Source organism: Amphibalanus amphitrite, unplaced genomic scaffold, assembly GCF_019059575.1.
Source record: "Amphibalanus amphitrite isolate SeventyFive unplaced genomic scaffold, NRLGWU_Aamphi_draft 000260F_arrow, whole genome shotgun sequence".
In the NCBI taxonomy this organism is placed as follows: Eukaryota; Metazoa; Arthropoda; class Thecostraca; order Balanomorpha; family Balanidae; genus Amphibalanus; species Amphibalanus amphitrite.
The window spans coordinates 59,759-80,128 of record NW_024881755.1 but is presented as its reverse complement, the minus strand read 5'-3'; the positions used below and the strand labels follow the sequence as shown (position 1 = coordinate 80,128).

At 45.9% G+C, this 20,370-nt stretch overlaps 1 protein-coding gene across 1 annotated transcript in view; it reads left to right on the top strand.

Moving 5' to 3' along the window:
* LOC122386721 (CD109 antigen-like) overlaps positions 1–20,370 on the top strand; it is a 65,890-nt gene that overhangs the window by 31,907 nt on the left and 13,613 nt on the right. The window contains exons 5-11 of the mRNA XM_043376210.1: positions 10,497–10,548; positions 10,923–11,053; positions 11,992–12,180; positions 12,432–12,524; positions 12,721–12,852; positions 13,167–13,670; positions 16,827–17,027. Coding sequence (XP_043232145.1) covers positions 10,497–10,548; positions 10,923–11,053; positions 11,992–12,180; positions 12,432–12,524; positions 12,721–12,852; positions 13,167–13,670; positions 16,827–17,027 — 1,302 coding nt within the window. The remainder of the gene's footprint in view (positions 1–10,496; positions 10,549–10,922; positions 11,054–11,991; positions 12,181–12,431; positions 12,525–12,720; positions 12,853–13,166; positions 13,671–16,826; positions 17,028–20,370) is intronic.

Genomic DNA, 20,370 nt, shown 5'->3' with positions numbered 1-20,370 from the left:
TTCCGCTGAACCCTGCACAAGGAGGAAATTATAGCAACGTGTTGCCGCTGGCCAGGCTTCGGCCACCGATCTGGATCTGGGGAGGTCAAATATCCCCGTGACCTTCGAACAGCGGAGAGTCGCGTGGTGTGCGGAGACCATTAGTAGTTACCGTGCTCCGGGCTCCCCGCTGATGACCCGACCTGACCTTGGTCGAGTTTGTGGCGCTCGATTCATTCTGCTCTGCATGCATGCATGCATCTGACATGCATCAGTAGATGTCATAAAGGGGTGGCCTGCAATAATAAATAAGTGTCGCACTGGATCAGTGTGTTCTTGAGTTGAGTTTGTTTCACTTCACCATTACATTGCAAGGCTCATGAAATTCATCGTCAGACAATGTTTCCAAGGGGTGAACGCAAGGGTGGGGTGAGGTAAAGAAGAGGCGACCTCAGCATGACTGTGTAAGCATTTTCCGGTTGCAGGGGCGCCGCCACGGATTTTTGACTGGGGGGGACGGACTGACCGACTGAAAACCCTAAAATAGACATTCTTACCGTGGCTTTTTTGGTCCGACGTATTGAACGTTTAAAGCAAATATGCCACTTTTAACATAGGGTTTTAAACTGAAGTAACAGTTTTGTAGCTTGAGCTGAGACAAGAATTAACAAATCAAGAGCTGTTATGGCCCAACGATCAACCTAGCCAAAGATATCGGTATCGATTTTAGGTTTGAAGACTGAAGTCATTCCCATAGGCTACACTTTGTCATTCCATTACCGAGGAATCCATTCCCTTACGGAAAAATGCTAGCCAATCAGCATTCAGTTGGTGCCTGGTTTGAACTACGTGACACGAGTATGCTTGGTCAACGCGTAATCAGCTTCCGCTGCAATATAAGTAGCCTCTACGAAAGATGGAAAACAGTTCTTATGTAGAAATAAAATAAAATCATCTTTGCAAATATTCATTATGTTATTTTCTGACCATTTTAAGCATAAGAACTCATAACTGGGGCAAAACAACTGGTTTGAGGAAAGTAGTTTAGGTATGGCTATAGACCGATTTCCCACCAAGTGCCTACCTATATACACATCCGATGTCCGATTCAATTTGAAACGGCAAAACCTCCAGTGCTCTATCAGGCTATAATTGCTGATGTGTGCCACTAATCTGATCGGTAATGCATATTGCATAGGAAATGCATATTGCATACCCGCGTGGAGGAGGGGGCGTTGTATAGGTAGTAACAATCTGTCTTTCTGGGTTGTGCATGAATCGGCGCGAAGCGCCGCGAAAATTGGCAAAAAACATCAGGCAAAACTGCTCCAAAATATGGATTTTGCAGCCCGTGTAACAAGCTTGATACCAGAAAACCTTAGGTCAGGTCACCAAGTGAAGTAGTCAAGTCGCCTCAAAGTTTTGTTGTCCTCTCAACCGTATAGCTTATTTCTTAGAAGCTGGAAATTTAGTGTCGTGTGACTGCAGAACGGTCGGAGCCGAAATCAGTCGGAGTTGATAGTTATGGCTAGAGTCGGAGTTGAAGTCTTCGAAATTGTTCGGATTTTGACTTCGATGTCGGATTGGTTTACCTAAAGTCATGCTCTCTTGGCTGGTTTGACGAAATATATTAGGCCCATTTTCGGCCAGTCGTTTTATACGACACACGTTGATCACGATATCAAAAATCGGCAGTTCCGCGATAACAGGTCGGACAAGAGCTGGAGATTTTGTTGGCCGAGGTGTCAGGGGTCAGACCAATGCATGTAGGCCCACACCCCATATACTGAGTATGTAAACCTCCTGGACCCTCTCAGATTCGGCACCGTTCTATCTCTTCCATCCTCAGGACAGTCAAATCCTTCTCCTCCACGCCGCAACCCCCCTGCTCCGGGCTGGATGGGCAACTATCCCATGCAGGAATGGCTCCACTGGAGCTATAGTCCTTTGCCGGGTGCAGTGAGTGCCAGTGGGCTGGGCTGCCTGTTCAATCGGTCGGGTTCAGCCCAATTGTGGGTCACTGGGGTGGCTGCCCAGACCAATGTCTCCCACTAATTCTTTCATCCTTCCGGCTCTGAAATGGTCTCATTGGACAGACGGGCCTAAGCAAGTTTCGGGTATGGATAACAACCAGTAAAACGCTTTTTGGGGCGACCAACGGAGCGAGCGAGAGGGTGCGAGGGTGCACGTGCGAAATTGCAAGGGGGTACCTCCAACTAACTTGTGCACTGCACCCTACTAACCGGTCCCTAACGATGTGCCAAATTTGAGCGCAATCGGCCTAGCCGTTCTCGAGCTCTGGTCTGGAAGCGGCACCTTGCACGTGCGCACGTGCAAAATGGGTCCCAACTGACTTTTGCACGGTACCCTACTAACCGGTCCCTAACCATGTATCAAATTTCAGCACAATCGGTTCAGCCGTTCTCGAGATCTGGAATCGACCCCTGCACGTGCGCACGTGCAGCAGCACCCCAACTGTAGCACATGAATATGCATTGCCTAGTGGGTACCTACCTATACATGCCAACTTTCTTTGCCAAAATTGTTACAAAACTGACACCTCTTCATTTTTCATGTGGCACGTGCATAAGGGGTCACCCACATGCATCGGGAATAGTCCAACACTTGTTAGAAGGAATAAAGCTACCCTACCGAAAATTATGGCATGTAATTCGGTCAAAAGTGGCTGCTGAGATATAAGCCTCGCAAAAGCGTGCCGGCCGCTCACACTCAGAAATTTCCGTTATCTACGAAAGACTAAGCTCGCTTCGCTCGCTCCGTAATGAGTTTGGGGGGGACGTCCCCCTTCCATTCTGAGAGTGGGGGGACGCGTCCCCCCCGTCCCCCCCGGTGGCGGCGCCCATGTCCGGTTGAGTTACCAATACTTTGCACGCATCATTTCACACGGGACTTTGCACATGCCAAGTTGACTTGCCAAGTTGACGTCACTTTGCTGGATATTTCACACTTCACTGAAAACTAAAATGATTCCGGGGGGGTGATATTAGGAGAATGGTCTAAAACGAAACCCCAATTATTCCCGTAATATACTTCAAGTAGCACCTTTTTGGCCTTAGATACCCTCAATATCCCAACATTATTACCCTAATATGCCTGTTGGATGGCTAAGTGGAATCAAAATGATTATCTGGTTATGCCTCCATTATTCTTACGAAATGCCTAGTGTATTCCCCCTGATTCTCCTCTATGCCCCTTTGATGCCCCCTAGCATAGTTCGGATGCTCCGTCTAAACCCGATCTATGCTCCTTTGATGCTATCTATATACCCCATTGATGATCCTTTGATGCTTGCTATAACCCCATTGATGCTCCTTTGATTCTCTCTATATACCCCATTGATGCTCCTTTGATGCTCTCTACATACCCCATTGATGCTCTCTATATACCCCATTGATGCTGATTTGATGCTCTCTATACACCACATTGATGCTCCTTTGATGCTCTCTATATACCCCATTGATGCTTCGTTCCGCAGTGGCGGATCAAGGGATGGGCTCGCGGGGTCATGCTATTCCTCGTGAGATCCCCATGAGATACCTAGCGCACTGATTTCTTTACCCACACAACGGTAAGAGACGCCATTTATGTAACCACCTTCGCCCTTCCTCTGAATTTCCTGGATCCGCCCATGCCATCTACGCTCAGCCACACCAACAGCAACCACGATACGTTTGTGTGTATAAGAAAAACGTACTGTATTGATCGGAAAGACAAATGCCTCTGCATTCATTTCAAAATCACAGCTTCCTAGTTGCCAAGAGACATTCAATTTGTACTATCCATATTAAACATACGTCACGCACACGCCTCATATAACAAATGCCATATCACATGATGAGATCCAGGCTGTAAAAAACACATGACACACGAGAAGCGCCGCTGGCTCTTCTACGATGACCTTTCCCTCTTACGAAGGAGTCGCAAAACAACCGGTGCCCCTTCAAATGGCGTGGTTTTTCCCACCTTTGCTACACAACGAAAGTTGAACGTGTGGCTCCTACGAGGTCCCCCTCCCTGACCTCAAGAAAGTCCGACAACGTAGCCCAGGGGCTGCCACAGGATGTCAACAGGCCCGCCCATGCCGCTTGTGACCCCTTTCCCTGTGGGGCGGGCCATCATGTCCGTCTCCATCATCTCCGTCCATCACTCCGTCTCCACTCCGCCCCTGGGCTTACCTCACTGCGCGGGCACACTATGCTGTCAGCACCGACAGATTTTTCAACGCGTCCGCCGTCGCTGTTGACTCTGCCGGCAGCCCCATGATGTCGTGGACGATGAACCACATCGTGGAGCGCGATGCACGGGACACTTTCTGGTTGAAGACGTAGTGGGCGACCCCGAAGAGAAGGAGTGCCTCTTCAAGGCACTGGGCGCTGGCCACCACTGTTTCTTCGACCACGATGTCGAAACTCGTCTCCCGCTCGTGTATCAGGGGACGTGTCATCGTCGCCGCTGGCGCTTCCATGACGCCTAAAAATGGCACCACTCGCAACCACACAGCACCCAACACCGCTCTTCACTGATCACCGGAAATGGCGGAGAAAAATGGCGGGCCTTTGGCGCGTTCCTGATGCTTCCAACGAAGAATCATTGAGGAATAATATGGTTCTACTCGGGTGATATCAAGAGTATTTTGAAAGAATCAGGCAAAGGAAGCATAACAGAAGAATACCTATGAAAGCATCTCAAGGGAATATGAGCCTCCCTGTGATTCCGGCAAGATACCCTCTGGGCAATGAAAGGGTATATTGCAAGAATAGATAGAGAATCATAAAGGCATAACTATCAGCGACTGGGGTATCAACAGCATCTTATACGCACGGAATCATGCAGAATCATTTGGGGTATCAATGGCATAATATGGTTCTCACAGGGTGATACAAGAGCTTATTAAGAGAATCAATAATTCATGGAGGACGAGGGAATATCATGGGAATATGAAGCCAATTGCGATTCCATGAATATACCCCATAGGTATAATGAAGAGATCAAAAGGGAATAATTGTGGTATAGACTTTAATGATCAGGGCATCAGGAGATTCATTTTGGTTTTCAGTGTTGGCCTGACTTCGCACGTGGACTGGGAGCATAAACGCCCGTCCATTCGCAAACGGCCTAGGCCAACTGCAATAACGCACATGGACTAGTCCATTCGCAAACGGCCTAGTCCAAGTGCGTTATCGTACTTGGACTAGGCCATTCGCGAATGGACTAGCCTTCGCACTTGGCCCGCAACATATATATATATATATATATATATATATATATATATATATATATATATATATATATATATATATATATATATATATATATATATATATATATATATATATATATATATATATATATATATCGCACTGGCACTTTAGAAAATCAGTCATTTTGTAAAATGCCTAGGCATTTTACAAAAAGACGGCTGTTTGAAAAATGACTGAACGCAACCAGGCTTTTTTCAAAATGGCTAGCCATTTTACAAAATGACTAGGCATTTTGCAAAATGCCTGACCAGCATGGAACGTAGATCCCACTTCAGATACTATGGCCAACAGTTTTTGGACGTCTTCCTACACCCTATAGGTACGTGTTCAGCCTGTAGCTGATCGATTTGAAGTTCCATGTGATGACGACAATGCTGAGTAACGACCAGGTTGAGTTGCAGACTCGGCTGTAGCATTAAGCATTGTTTAGTTAACGCTGTAAACGCTCTCTGATCACAATGAACATTAAAGCAATAATTAACAAAACACGATTAATTTTGTTCTGTGGCAACAGCTTGAGTACCTACTTGCATGGTCCCAGTTAAAAATATCAAGCTCCACATCGGGAGAATCATCAGGTCGCTTGGCGTAGGACGAGAGCGTTGGTTTCAGAAGACAGTAACGCCTAAGTGTGTGGGATGGAATCCTCGCGAGCTCTAATAGTTTTACAGATACAGACCGGCATAGGGCCAGTCGTTTGTTGACGCTCCAGATCGATCATTTTAAATCCAGCAGCGTCGCTGACGTGGGGGTTGGAAATGTCACGGGCCTGCACTTCTCAAAATAGAGGTAGGTATGGACTTCCCACTGCTGGACTCCTCTGGTCATAATGCTGGACTCCTCGGTCCACCTACACGATACCAAAACGTATATAATTAGGTACTCGTATCTACAACACGCTGCTCAGTCATTTTGTAAAATGGCTAGGTATTTTGTAAAATGCCTAGGCATTTTGCAAAATGACTGGAGAGTCAGTCATTTTGTAAAATGCCTAGGCTTTTTGCAAAAAGCCTGGAAAATCAGGCATTTTGCAAAATGCCTAGGCATTTTACAAAATGACTGATTTTCTAAAGTGCCTGCAACATATATATATATATATATATATATATATATATATATATATATATATATATATATATATATATATATATATATATGCAAGTTTTGTTAAACACAACAGCATAATGGGCACTTATCTTCTTCTTATTAAGACTTTCGAGGCGGCGAATGCACTGTCGAGGTTCGGGTTCGTGAGAATGTAAAATATTACCAAAAGATGTCATAAATACAAAATATCATAGCTATATTGTTGTTCGACGTTTCGATCTATCAGAGATCATTTTCAAGAAAATTACAGTCACACAGTTTTAGAAGTCATACTTTGAGATAAATGGGTTCAATTACATTTTTGGAACAGATATTACGGATATGATACTAAAACTATTCAGTCGATGAGTCACAGCATTCAAAACAAAATAACACACTTTTGTTTTCGTACATGAGCTATAACCCTAAACACATTCGAATGTGTTTAGTACGAATGTGTTTAGTACGAATGTGTTTAGGGTTATAGCTCATGTACGAAAACAAAAGTGTGTTATTTTGTTTTGAATGCTGTGACTCATCGACTGAATAGTTTTAGTATCATATCCGTAATATCTGTTCCAAAAATGTAATTGAACCCATTTATCTCAAAGTATGACTTCTAAAACTGTGTGACTGTAATTTTCTTGAAAATGATCTCTGATAGATCGAAACGTCGAACAACAATATAGCTATGATATTTTGTATTTATGACATCTTTTGGTAATATTTTACATTCTCACGAACCCGAACCTCGACAGTGCATTCGCCGCCTCGAAAGTCTTAATAAGAAGAAGATAAGTGCCCATTATGCTGTTGTGTTTAACAAAACTTGCATAAAAGAGAACCTGCTTCCGAACTATTCGAATATATATATATATATATATATATATATATATATATATATATATATATATATATATATATATATATATATATATATATATATATATATATATATATATATATATATATATATATATACCTATTAGAGAGATAGAGAGAGAAAGGTTTCAGAATTTACTTGTAAAAGCTCCGCTAATTATTCAGTACCTACCTATAATGTCAAGGTTGTGAAAACCCGTTTTAACAGCGTGTTGGCGACCACCAGCTGACAACGTGAACAGTCCAAGTGTTAAAACATGTCAAACTTAACCCGCGACCTGGTGGGGGGGCTATTTTTTGCCCCCCCTCCAGACTTTTCGATATATCTCCAGAACCGCTGCGCTGATCGTCACCAAACTTTCAGTACCCTCCCGGACATCAATTTTACACATTGTGACCAAAAATTTTTCCAAAGGCTATCATAGGTTGGCCGGAAATGACGTCAGAGTGACGTCATGTTCTGCCGTTTTCGACCCAAAAAAGGGTTTCGCGGGCAGAGCTGTCAGGCCTATAGCTTTGCAAATACAGAAAAATGATAGAAACATAAAAGTTGAAGAATCGACAGGGCTACAAAACTGCCATCTCGGATTTTTGAAATTCTTGGTTTTTGACCCCCAAAAATCAAAAAATATATTTTTTGGATATAATAATCGAAAAATCCAAAAAGTTTTTTGAATTTTGCAAAAACCGGAATATATGTGATATTCCTTACGGCCTTCCATCCACATACCAAATTTGAGATTGATACCTCTTTTTTTGGCGAAGTTATAGCGAAAAAACTGTTCAAAATTGATGACGTCAAATTTTCCAACTCAATTTTTAGCAATTCTAGACCCTGTAGCGCAAAACAAAGACCACCATTAGACTCCCCGTGACGAGCTGCATCGAATCAATACCCATTTTATGCAAAACTATCAACTTTAAAATTTGACCTTTTTTGGCCTGACCTTGACCTGACCTTGACCTCAACTTCACCAGAAAGTGACCTAAGCTGTACCTGATAGTCTTATAACCAACACCATTGAGTTGGAAATGAAAAATTGGCCATAAAACATGCATCACACAACCTTATTAAAGTTGGGCTCATGTGACCTGACCTGTGAGTGTGACCCTTGGTGACCTGACCTGTGACCTGACCTGGTATTGTCAGTGACCTCTAATAGCAACATATCTACTAGGCAACTGACGCCCTATCGCTGATTCTCGACAAAATGCGTTTTCCTCGGTGTTATAGCGCATTCCCTAGAAGACCCGTGAACGGTGAAACATTTCATCTTTGACCTGACCTGTGACGTCATCGGTGACCCCTAGGTCAATGAAATTTGGTTTCCTTCAACAAATTTGACAGGCCTTTCGAACGCCGTTTGAATTTTGCGGATCCGTCCAGTAGTTTCGGAGACACGAGGGGGGGCAAAAAATAGCCCCCCCCCCCACCAGGTCGCGTTATAAACAGACCCCACCAGGGCGCGGGTTAACGATGAAAACTGAATATGCGCATTGAAAGTCAAAGGAAATGCATTATATGGCCATATATGTCACCATGCATTATCAAAATATAATGCTGCAAGTGCGCGGTTGCTACAACGTACCAATAAAACGTTGTCACAACGTTTTACCACGACTTTCGGATCAAACTAAGGCTTCACAACGTTCAGAACGTTGCTACAACGTAATTAAAACGTAATTTCGCAACTTACCGAAACACGACGTTGTGACAACGTTGTAGTAACGTTTCCTGTTAGCTGGGAAGACATGCTGAAGATTACTTGACCGAATTGGCCAGACAAACGGTAGCATAATGAGTAAGAAATGCAGCTTCAAAGGCGCATGTAGTACAAGGGAAACGTACCTTGAAAACGCTTTTGGCGCCCTTACAGCCGAAGTATTCCAAATGACGATTCGTAACAAACATGCGATAATTGTAGTCACTTAAAGGGACCCTCCCACCTTCAAAAAAGTTAATGAAATGGCATGAAAGTGATGTCGCTCGGTTCAGAAAGAGCAAAAACGAATATCTACCAAATTTCATCGAAAAATATTCACCGGTTTTCAAGATATTAGACTTTAACTTTTGTTTACTTTTTGGGATCTCCGCTGTTCCTAGCGACTTTATTTGAAAGTGCGGCATTTGTTGCGCGCAAAGCAGCATATACCACCGCGTGCTACCAAACGTTTTAGTAAAAGATTTAAAATCGTTAGATCTCCGCTGACGTCACAAATTCTAAGGGGGCATACCAATGTATTAGCCCCTTAGAATCCGAAAACTGCAAGTTTGAAATTCGATATCTCCGAATTAAAGCATTTTTCGTTGTTGTGAGTGCCCAAACCGGTATTTTCAGGCCATGGCCACCAATTTGGCTATCTCAACTCAAATCTAATGTTAAGGTGGGAGGGTCCCTTTAAGCTTCAGAGCATCACTGAGACGTGGCATCCATGTCGTACGGTTTTAGAAATATCTCGAATTTCGGCTTTGCCCCAACTCCGGCATTGCCCCAACTTCCCCTACGTACCAAATTTCAGATCGATATCTCGTTTTTTGGCAAAGTTATAGCGAAAAAGTGTTCAAAAATGATGACGTCAAATTTTCAAACTCAATTTTTGGCAATTCTAGACCACGTAGGGCAAAACAAAGACCAGCATTGGACTCCCCGTGACGAGTTGCATCGAATGAATACCCATTTTAAGCAAAAATATCAACTTTGAAATTTTACCTAATTTGACCTGACCTGGACCTGACCTTCACCAAAACGTGACCTAAGCTGGCCCCAAAGGCTGCCTGACCCACATTATCGCATTTGTCATGTAAAATGGACCATAAAACATGTACCTATCACACGACACTTTCATATTGTGACCCCCAGTGACCTGACCTCTGTGACCTGACCTGGTATCAGTGACCTCAGATAGCGAAGTATGTGTTTGACGAACAATGTACCATCGACGGTTTTCAATAACTTACCAATTTACTCGATTTCAAAACACATTTCTTGAAATGCCTCTGAACGGTGAAAATCTGACCTTTGACCTGACCTGTGACTTCATCGGTTTGATCTAGGTCAATGAAATTTGTTCACAAGGTAGTTCCCGGGTGGGGCTATCGAACGTCGTTTGAATTTTGAAAATCGGCCGGTAAATTTCCGAGATCTTAGGGGGGCCGAAACGGCCCCCTCCCCCTACGGGTGGAAGGGTCCGCCGATAGCCCTACGGGGCGCGGGTTAACATCAACTTTTGAGCATTGAGTTATGTGTGCATTGTTTTGCTCGACAGGACAGTGATGGATACGTTATGAGACGATGGCCCTCGCAGTCGTCCAACAACGGTAAGTCAGCCCTTTAGGTCACGCCTTGTAGCTTCTTAAATCTTACCATCAGTTTTCGGGTACATAAGTTGAACGTAGGTATCTAAATGCATTGACTGTGAATGGATCTGTTGTGGCTCGTCTGCCAAGTTCAAAGGTAGTCGCAACTAACGCAATACGATTCGGCGGTCCAACCGTCTTGGTAAAGCAGCACGACCTGCTGAAAAGTGATTATTTTCCCTGGTCATCAAACCACTCTGCCTCGGTGATATCTAGCCTCACTCGTCACTTTACAAATAAAATACAGCGGTGACATATCAATGACATCAAGCGAACGCCGTTGACCTTTAGTGCATCCTCACTGTCTCACTGACCCCCCGTGCTCCTCCGTGCAGGGGTGGTGGCTCTCAGCTTCCAGCTGCCGGGCATCGGAAAGGGAGGGTGGTGGAAGATCCGCGTCAGCGTCCGAGGACAGATCGAGGAGAAGTTCATGAGGATGACCAAGATGCGCACCCAGCAGTGGGAGGTCGGTAAAGGACACATACGCGTATGTGGGTGTTTTATTCGAAACATTATTAAAGTTTGAACGTTTATATTAACTGGTGCACATTTATAGCATTTTGAATTCGTTCTTTTTACACAAATCTGGTGTGAAAAAAAGAAAACATTGGCGCTAAAGATACATGACGGAAAAATTGTTTCCTGCTATCAAGGCCATCTGTAGACCTGCTATCCCCTCGGGCATCGTGTTTTTCTTCGTAGTCGTGCCCCCGGCATAATGTGCCCAGTGTCGCACCCATCACCGGAGCTTGTCCTGATGATCGCGCTGGTCCCGGTACCGACATGTCGCCTTCAGTGACGCGGTGAGGGAGCGGCCATCAGGCCCGCTCTGGTATTTACCGGTCAGAGGGTGTGAGGGGCCACCGGTCGGGGACACTCATAGGCAGAGCGGCCGCTGAGGGTTGCCCCATCTCACCAAGGTCGAGCGCTCCAGGCGCAGGGGCAGCGAACTGCAGGGGCCGCACAGGGCACACGGGGTGCTCAGGTGTGTCTGTGTTGTGTTCGTGTGGATAGGTATGTATGTATGAAAGGGAGACGGAGAGGAATGCATATTGCATTCGCTTTAATCGGTCCCCTGCTCTTTGTAATGCTAAATTATTGTTTGGCCAACGTCAGCACAGGGAGAAAAACAACTGCCCTAGCTCGATTCTTCTGAAGCTGGCTTATCGGCTGCTCAAGTACCTGATGAAAATGTTCACAAAGGTTGCATCGTTCCCCAACTGCTAACATATGGGTATTCCCAGTGTCTTGACCGCCGTCTCATGTCATGGACTTTTACGTGATGATATGGCATAGTTGGCTCAGCATCCATGAATGTTCTTGTGGAGTGAGGGCTCCCACTTCATGTCTAGCCGTCCACACACTGCTTTGCTGCCTCCCGCTTCTGACCTGACCCGTCCGCAGACGTTTGTGTGGACGCCCACATACTTCCTGCTCTCGGACGATAACATCACGGGCGACTTCTCTGCCGGCTACACAAACGACAAGAGTGTGCGCGGTAACGCCACACTGGAGCTGTGGGCCCGGCCCGGCCAGCCGGCCACAGAGGCCGAGCGAGAGTTCAAACTGGTCGACACCCAGCGCGTCGTCAGGGTCAGTGGCGCCCCGGGGGCCGAGCAGGGGTCAGGTCATCGGGGTTTACCTCAAGTGACATTATCTTAGGATTGCATAAAAAGCCTCTTTCAACAATCCTAGAATTGCATAAAAGTGGACCTTTATGCATCAAAAGGCCACTAAAAGTGCGTAAAATTGGCCCTTTACTGAGTTCCAACCGATCTACATAAAGACTTTGACATGTCTTCTTTCTCATGAATGAATGAGCTGTTCCCCGTCTCTGTCCACAGTTCTACGGCGGGGCGTCCTTCTCGTTCCCGATGGCCTCTCTGAACGGAGCCATCACCCGACTGGACGGTGCCGAGGTCAAAGTCGTCGTCAAGGTCAGCTGATGGTGGTTGAAGCAATTAACGGGATAGGTAACAATGCATTTGTATCCATATACCTACCTTATTCCGTATCGGATATTATATCCAATTGGGCAAAAGCTAGCGCCAATAGCTTCAACTACTTAGCGACGTTATGCCTAAACCCATGCTTCCATTTGCAATCAACTGATATCGATTGCATCGTTTTCAGGTAAACGACTACTGGCTAAACATCACCCAAGTCGGTTTCTGCAACTCGAAGCTCATCAACTCGTCGATCTCCGTCCAGTTTTTGGGCGTTGCGCCGCAGCAGTACAAACCAGGGATGCCGTTTCATGGACAGGTACCTAATGACAATAAAATGGCAATAAATTGTCTTGTGTAAATTACAGCCTACAATCCACAGTTCGACTATAGTATTGCTTTAATATCATGTTGCTAATGATGAATAAATTTTCTTAACAAGATCAACAATTATCGAAATATATGAAATGAATGACAGTATGCAATAGAAAGAATGACGCAAGAAAACATCATCATGTGCGCCATGACGCTCTTTTTCGTCTGTTCTCCCATCGGCACCGCAGTCTCTCACTGTCCATGCGCCGTCGTTTCTCTCGGCGCTCCCACTATCATCTCTCCCGCCGTCCTCTGCAGGTGCTGGTGACGTACCACGACCAGGCGCCGCTGACCCCTGACCAGCTGCGCGAGTCAGCGCTCGAGATCCGCTCATCGGGAGACTCTGCGGGCGTGATCCGCGTGCCCAGCGAGGCCGAGGTACGCCAGCAGACCCTCTGGAGGAACGGGACCTTCTGGCGGCCGGACGGGGACGCCGAGCGGCCGCTGCTGGAGGCCGAGCGGCGCTACCTGGAGACACTGACCGAGCGGTACCTGCAGCAGCACCGCTGGTCAGAGTACCGCGCCACCGGCCTCTACCGCTTCCAGCTGGACACGCCGCCGCGCGGCGGCACACTCCAGCTGACGGCCACCTACAGCGGCGCGGACGGCGTGACCGCCTCTGCCGGCCTGCAGCTGCAGCCGTACCACTCGACTACCCGCAGCGTGCTCGCCGTGGAGACGTCCAACCGGCGCACCGACATCGGAGAGTACGCCGTCTTCCACGTGCGCTCCAACTTCCCCATGAGCTACTTCTACCTGCTGGTGAGTGCCCCCGGCCTTGCCGAACTGAAATAAACATTGGAGGGCCACTGTACCGTGATCCAGTTGTGCGTTCTACAAGAGACTGTGGGCATATTTACATTTAGGTTATACGGGTAGGTCACTAAAACGTATAGAGCTCAATAGCATTTGTCATGCTTCTGGTCTTTCCTACTTCTGACTGAAAAACAAAAGATTAGCTTTAATTGGAAGTTTTTTTTTTAATTTGGATGATAAATAGCGTTCTGCGGGATGCGTAAGTCCATAATTACTGAAAACATAAGTGCAATAGAATTGTCCCAGCTAGGCAGCTAATGAATTCCTTGAATGACACTGTCACTATTCATTTGAAAATTGAATCAGCAAATCGTTTACAAAATTTATTTGGTATCTCGTGGTCTCGCCATCGCCGGTGTCATCCGTCACCGTGGCATATGGTTCACACATGTTTACACTATCTACTATACTATTTGTTGTCTATCTTACTATTTGAGGAGGGTGCGTCTGTCCGTTACCGAGGTCCAGACTTGGTGGTGCTTTGCGTGGACTACAGGCCAGACCGTTGCACCTAGCACGCTGAAATTTGCACAACTTATAGATCAAGGATGCGCGACGTGCCTTTGAGGGGTCTTAGCTCGATCGGATTGGTAGTGAGCGCGTGGCGCGTGCTCAAAAAGTGCAAATTCGCGTCATAGACTTTACATGTATAAATCGGCTTGCAAAATTGGGCGAAAATGGCCGAATTTGCCCGACACGGGTCCGATCCCCGTGCAATATCTCGGTAACCGTGGGCCCGATCGGCACGGGGAAAACAGCATCGTGTAGATAATTGAGCGGGCTGTCGTTGTTTACTATGCAGATGACCAGCTCAGTGTTGAGTTTATGTACACGGTGGTTGGGGTATCCATTGCACCTGTCTACAAACACACCGTGCCAGTCATACACCTGGTAGCTGTTTACTTTGACGCCCCACGTGCTCAGCCGAAGCGCTCCGCCCGGCCACCCGGCCTGCCCTGACCTGTGAGGGGAGGGGGCCGATTCCAAGGTCACCTCAATGTCAGGACACACAGTACCGACGCTGGAGGTCAGCGGGGCTAATGGAACGGACAGGTTTGTAAATGGGACAGTCCTAACGACCTCGAGAAACGGAGATACGGAATTTCTACGCAGGTGCGTTATTTATCAATTTTACACTCACCTTGTTTGTTATGCCTGTCTCTAAGATCCATAACAGTCTTTTACCCTCAATTATTATTGAAAAATGTTATATGAATAGGTACTTCTATCAAAACTCTTCTCGGTTTTTGCTTTCTCCGTATTATCATTTATCTTCCCGGGGCCGCGAGCCGTGACAACATTGGGCTTGGTAATTGGCCATGCTAGGCCAGTTGATATATAGGTAATATTTCCGTCGATAAACAATAAGCATCGAAGCTAAAAACTTGTAAAAACAAAGTAATGGCTGATCGATACAAAGCAAAACTCGACGACGGGGGAGTGAGGTGAGAAAAAAAAACTTATGATCCACAATAACTTGGCCTTCCCCACACTAGGTACGGGTCAGTTACTACGCATTTCAGACCCTCTGGAACAGTCCTTTTTGGCCCTTTCTCGTTACCTATACGCTTGATTTCAACCAAACTTTGACACAATGTGTTTCAAGGGCCTACCTAATTTTTACTAATATGGTCTTTTAACAAAATGTCAAAATGAAAGGCACTTGTCGTTGACTTGTAATGGTAAAAATTGATCGGAAAACTCTGCACCGTGGTAGAGGCTAGCATGGCGTTGCAGCGTCAGCTGTTGCGCCGCAGCTAAGCTCCGCCCACTGTGCCGCGACACCGGGACCGGTCATTCGCCGCTCGGGGTCAGAGCGGTGCGGAGCTCTGACGGACTGGAACGAGACACACGCTAACGCAGGCATCATTGCGTGAATATTGTAAATGTCGTATATCGCGCGGAGAGAATAAGAATGAAGAATTCAATGCAGATCGCGACGGTGTATGTATAAAACAATAAGCACTCCTAGCTACAGAATGTTATTCCCTATGCAGACTTAAAATAATCTTATTTTCAATAATTTATAGCGAGCCTCTCCGCAGCCGTTTTCCTACAGGCTATTGTGCATTTAAGGAGTAACGGGACAGAATTCACCGGACTGTCTTTGCATTCAACGGCCTTATTTAATTGAAGATATCCACATAGATACTTGTAGGTATTTCGTTTTTTTTTGTTTAAAAGAATAATTTTTTTTGGGAGGGTGAAAATGATAGGTAAATCTTTCTATGACATTTCCACAATGCTTTCAGAATGTTGTTGATAGATCTTAGGCCCGAAAAACAATAAAACAGGGAAAAATATAGGATGACTCAATCTGAAAATGTAGATATGCAATATCGAGAGTTCATGATCTCCCTGAAGGCTCTAGCGGCTATATGCATATTGTTTGTTGTCCACTAGCCAACGTTTACCGTTCGTCTCATTGTCACTTTGTCTCCTTTTCCTTTCTCTTTCTTCCTCCGTCCTTATTTGTCGTAGAACAACTTATTAAAAGTTCATGACATGCAAACAAGTGCTCCACTCCGCTGCGCTGCGTGCGCGGCCCACACGCCGGCCGGCCGGACCAGGGTATATTGAGTGGCCGGACTGCGACTGCCGCCGACATGACCCGAGGCTGGACCGCAAGTGGGCGGAGCCAAGCCGCAGTGTGCTAGTGCGTCTCGACCAATCAGAGGGGAGACAGCGTCCAGCCTGTGTCAGCCTCTAAGCAGGGCTCTGACGACCTTAACATTATCAGTCAATGACAAGTGCCTTTATTTTTCATTTTTCGTTAATAGACCATATTGATAAAAATTAGGTAGGGATCTCAAACTACCAATGCCAAAGTTTGGTTAAAATCAAACGCATATACAACGAGAAATAGCCGAAAAGGACTGTTCCACGGGGTCTGAAACGCATAGTAGGCCCCTTCGACGCTTTGACCAGGTGGTGACCCCTCCCACCGTTTGACCAGACTGTGACCCCCTACCCTCCCACCGTTCAGCCAGGTATAGTGAGTTATGACCCCTCTCCACTGTAATTGACCAGGAAGTGACCCCTCCCCGTCCCTCCGGCCTGGTATGGTGACCCCCCCCCCCCCCACCCCCACCCTTTGCCCAGGTAGTGAGCAAGAACCTGGTGATCCACGGGGACCGTGTCCCTGTGCGGGACTCGGGCGGGCCGACCGTCACCACCACCTCCGTGCCCGTGTCGGCCGAGATGGCCCCCAGCTTCCGACTGGTCGTCTATCACGTGACCGACGCCGGAGAGGTGGTCACCGACTCGGTCCAGGTGCCCGTGGAGGGCATCAACCGCGGCAGGGTGAGTGCATCACGTGATATCAGCAGGGGTAGGATGGATTGGGCCACGTGATATCAACAGCGTCGGGATGGGGTTGGGGGTCATGTGACCTCCACAGGGGCAGGGTGAATGATCATGTGACCTCCGCAAGATCTGCAGAGTGAATAGTGAGGTGATATTAGTCGGGGATGGGTGAATAGTCTGAAGTGACATCACCCGGGGAGGGTAAGCAGTCATGTGACCTTCACAGGGTCGGGCTGAGTGGTCAGCTGACACTGATAAGTAAAGAGTAAACAGCCCTCTTGTCCTTATGCTCTTCAACCGGGACAGCGGCACAGCCTATCAATATATGAGGCCCATGCCAGGTGTATGATCACGTTGCACTTTACCCTTATTTGATGTGTCCCGCTGGTGGCCCTACGATGTATACCAATGAAGAGAAGTGCAGACAACTTCGCAGTTAGTTCATGTGTTACTGATATCGGCCCGCGACTTTGCCCTTTCATAGGTGTTACGTCTCATTGTAAACGCTACAATTTGCATATCATTCAGGTACGGTGTTTGTAGCGTTGATGACGCAGCGTTTCTGATTTTTCACCAATGACTGCAGCTTCTTCATATTCGTCATTAGCAAAGTGTATGTGGTACTTCCCATAGCTATTTAAAAGAAACAATTTATAATTTACTAAGCTAACTGCATCTGTGAATGCTTCTATCGGTCACCTCTCAGGTCCGACCTGAGTTTGAATCGCGGTCCGTCCCGCTCCATGTGAATGTTCGCGTCCCGAACTGACCCTTAGTCGCCCTTTCCGACGAGGCTTGAGCCAACGATAGAGCCGCCGTCCTCCCACGCGTAGGAGGAACCCGTTCCCCTGGACGAATCCTCAGTCTTCACAGGCCAGCCACTGCGGCGCCCTAAACATCCGTTTAAAGGGACCCTCCCACCTTAACATAAGATTTGAGTTGAGATAGCCAAAATGGGGTCCCTGGCTCACAATTACCGGTTTCGGCACTCACAACATCGAGAAATGCCTTAAATCGGAAATATTGAATTTCAAAATTGCAGCATTTTGATTCAGAGGGGCTAATGCTTAGGAATACCCCTCTGAATGTGTGACGTCAGCGCAAATATCTAACGATTTTTAAATGTTTGACTAAAACGTTTTGTAGCACGCGGTGGTATATGCTATTTGCGCGCAACATCTGCCGCAAACGCCGCACTTCTAAAATAAAGTCGCTAGAAACAGCGGAGATCCCAAAAAAGTAAACAAAAGTAAAAGTCTAATATCTTGAAAACCGGTGAATATTTTTCGGTGAAATTTGGTAGATATTCGTTTTCGCTCTTTCTGAACCGAGCGACATCACTTTCATGCCAATTCATAAACTTTTTTGAAGGTGGGAGGGTCCCTTTAACTGCGAGTATCCATTACCTGTCTGTTGATATACGACAAATCGACAAATAAAAAATTAAATTTGCACCCTCATATTTTATTTTTCGTTGAAAACTGGTGTATGGGGTTGTGATGGGCGGGGAAGCCAGCTGTGGCAAGGATTTTTTCTCCGAACAACGGTTTCCGAGGTATAGCCTCGGGCAATTCCTGGAGGTCGCGCTGCAGCCCTATGTTTGGCGGCCTATAACTAAAAAACTATTGGTTTTCTACGATAAAAACTTTATATGGTTCAACTCACAATCAGACAACAAACATTTTGGCTATCTCGGATTTTCATTTTTTGAAAATTTTGATCACGTGACCTTTTGACCTATTTTTCAAAGAGTGACCTTGATATTTTCCCCACTGAAAGTTGCAATTTTGTCTGATGACAATTAAAGCCTTATCGATTGTCATTCATATGCGAAAATAAAAAAGTGGATATCGCCCTGCGTTGACCTCAGGTCAGGTCATTTTTATGACCTGTCCATTATTACGAGCGGGAGCGACAGTGAGATCTCGAGAATAAAGCAAGATAGCGACAAGCGGTAAACGTTGCAGGGTACAAACGGATAAGGTCTATAATTTTTACTGAGGTCATTTTCAGGTCAGGTCAAAGATGACGTCACAGGAGCAAAAAGGAAGTCAAAATAGCGGCACTACATATATATGAAGTTTTTCTCGAATAACTTTTAAGGTATCCCAGCTAGGAACAAACCAATAGCACCATCGTGATCCTCTCGTCGATCCGCATCGAAACATATGTATGTTGACCTCGAAAGGTCGAAAGGTCAAAAGTTGACCTTAGGTCACGTGACGAGCGGGAGCGACAGCGAGATCTCGAGAATAAAGCAAGATAGCGACAAGCGGTAAACGGTGCAGGGTACACACGGATAAGGTCTATAACTTTTACGGAGGTCATTTTCAGGTCAGGTCAAAGATGACGTCACAGGAGCAAAAAGGAAGTCGAAATTGCGGCACTACATATATATGAAGTTTTTCTCGAATAACTTTCATTCAAGGTATCCCAGCTAGGAACAAACTAATAGCACCATCGTGATCCTCTCGTCGATCCGCATCGAAAGATACGTATGTTGACCTCGAAAGGTCGAAAGGTCAAAAGTTGACCTTAGGTCACGTGACCTAAGGTCAACTTTTGACCTTTCGACCTTTCGAGGTCAACATACATATGTTTCGATGCGGATCGACGAGAGGATCACGATGTTGATATTAGTTTGTTCCTAGCTGGGATACCTTAAAAGTTATTCGAGAAAAACTTCATATATATGTAGTGCCGCAATTTTGACTTCCTTTTTGCTCCTGTGACGTCATCTTTGACCTGACCTGAAAATGACCTAAGTAAAAATTATAGACCTTATCCGTGTGTACCCTGCACCGTTTACCGCTTGTCGCTATCTTGCTTTATTCTCGAGATCTCGCTGTCGCTCCCGCTCGTAATAATGGACAGGTCATAAAAATGACCTGACCTGAGGTCAACGCAGGGCGATATCCACTTTTTTATTTTCGCATATGAATGACAATCGATAAGGCTTTAATTGTCATCAGACAAAATTGCAACTTTCAGTGGGGAAAATATCAAGGTCACTCTTTGAAAAATAGGTCAAAAGGTCACGTGATCAAAATTTTCAAAAAATGAAAATCCGAGATAGCCAAAATGTTTGTTGTCTGATTGTGAGTTGAACCATATAAAGTTTTTATCGTAGAAAACCAATAGTTTTTGAGTTATAGGCCGCCAAACATAGGGCTGCAGCGCGACCTCCAGGAATTGCCCGAGGCTATATCTCAGAAACCGTTGTTCGAAGAAAAAAATCCTTGTCACAGCTGGCTTCCCCGCCCATCACAACCCCTTAGACCAATTTTAAGCAAAAAATAAAATATGAGGGTGCAGGGCACTTGTCGATTTGTCGTGGAAC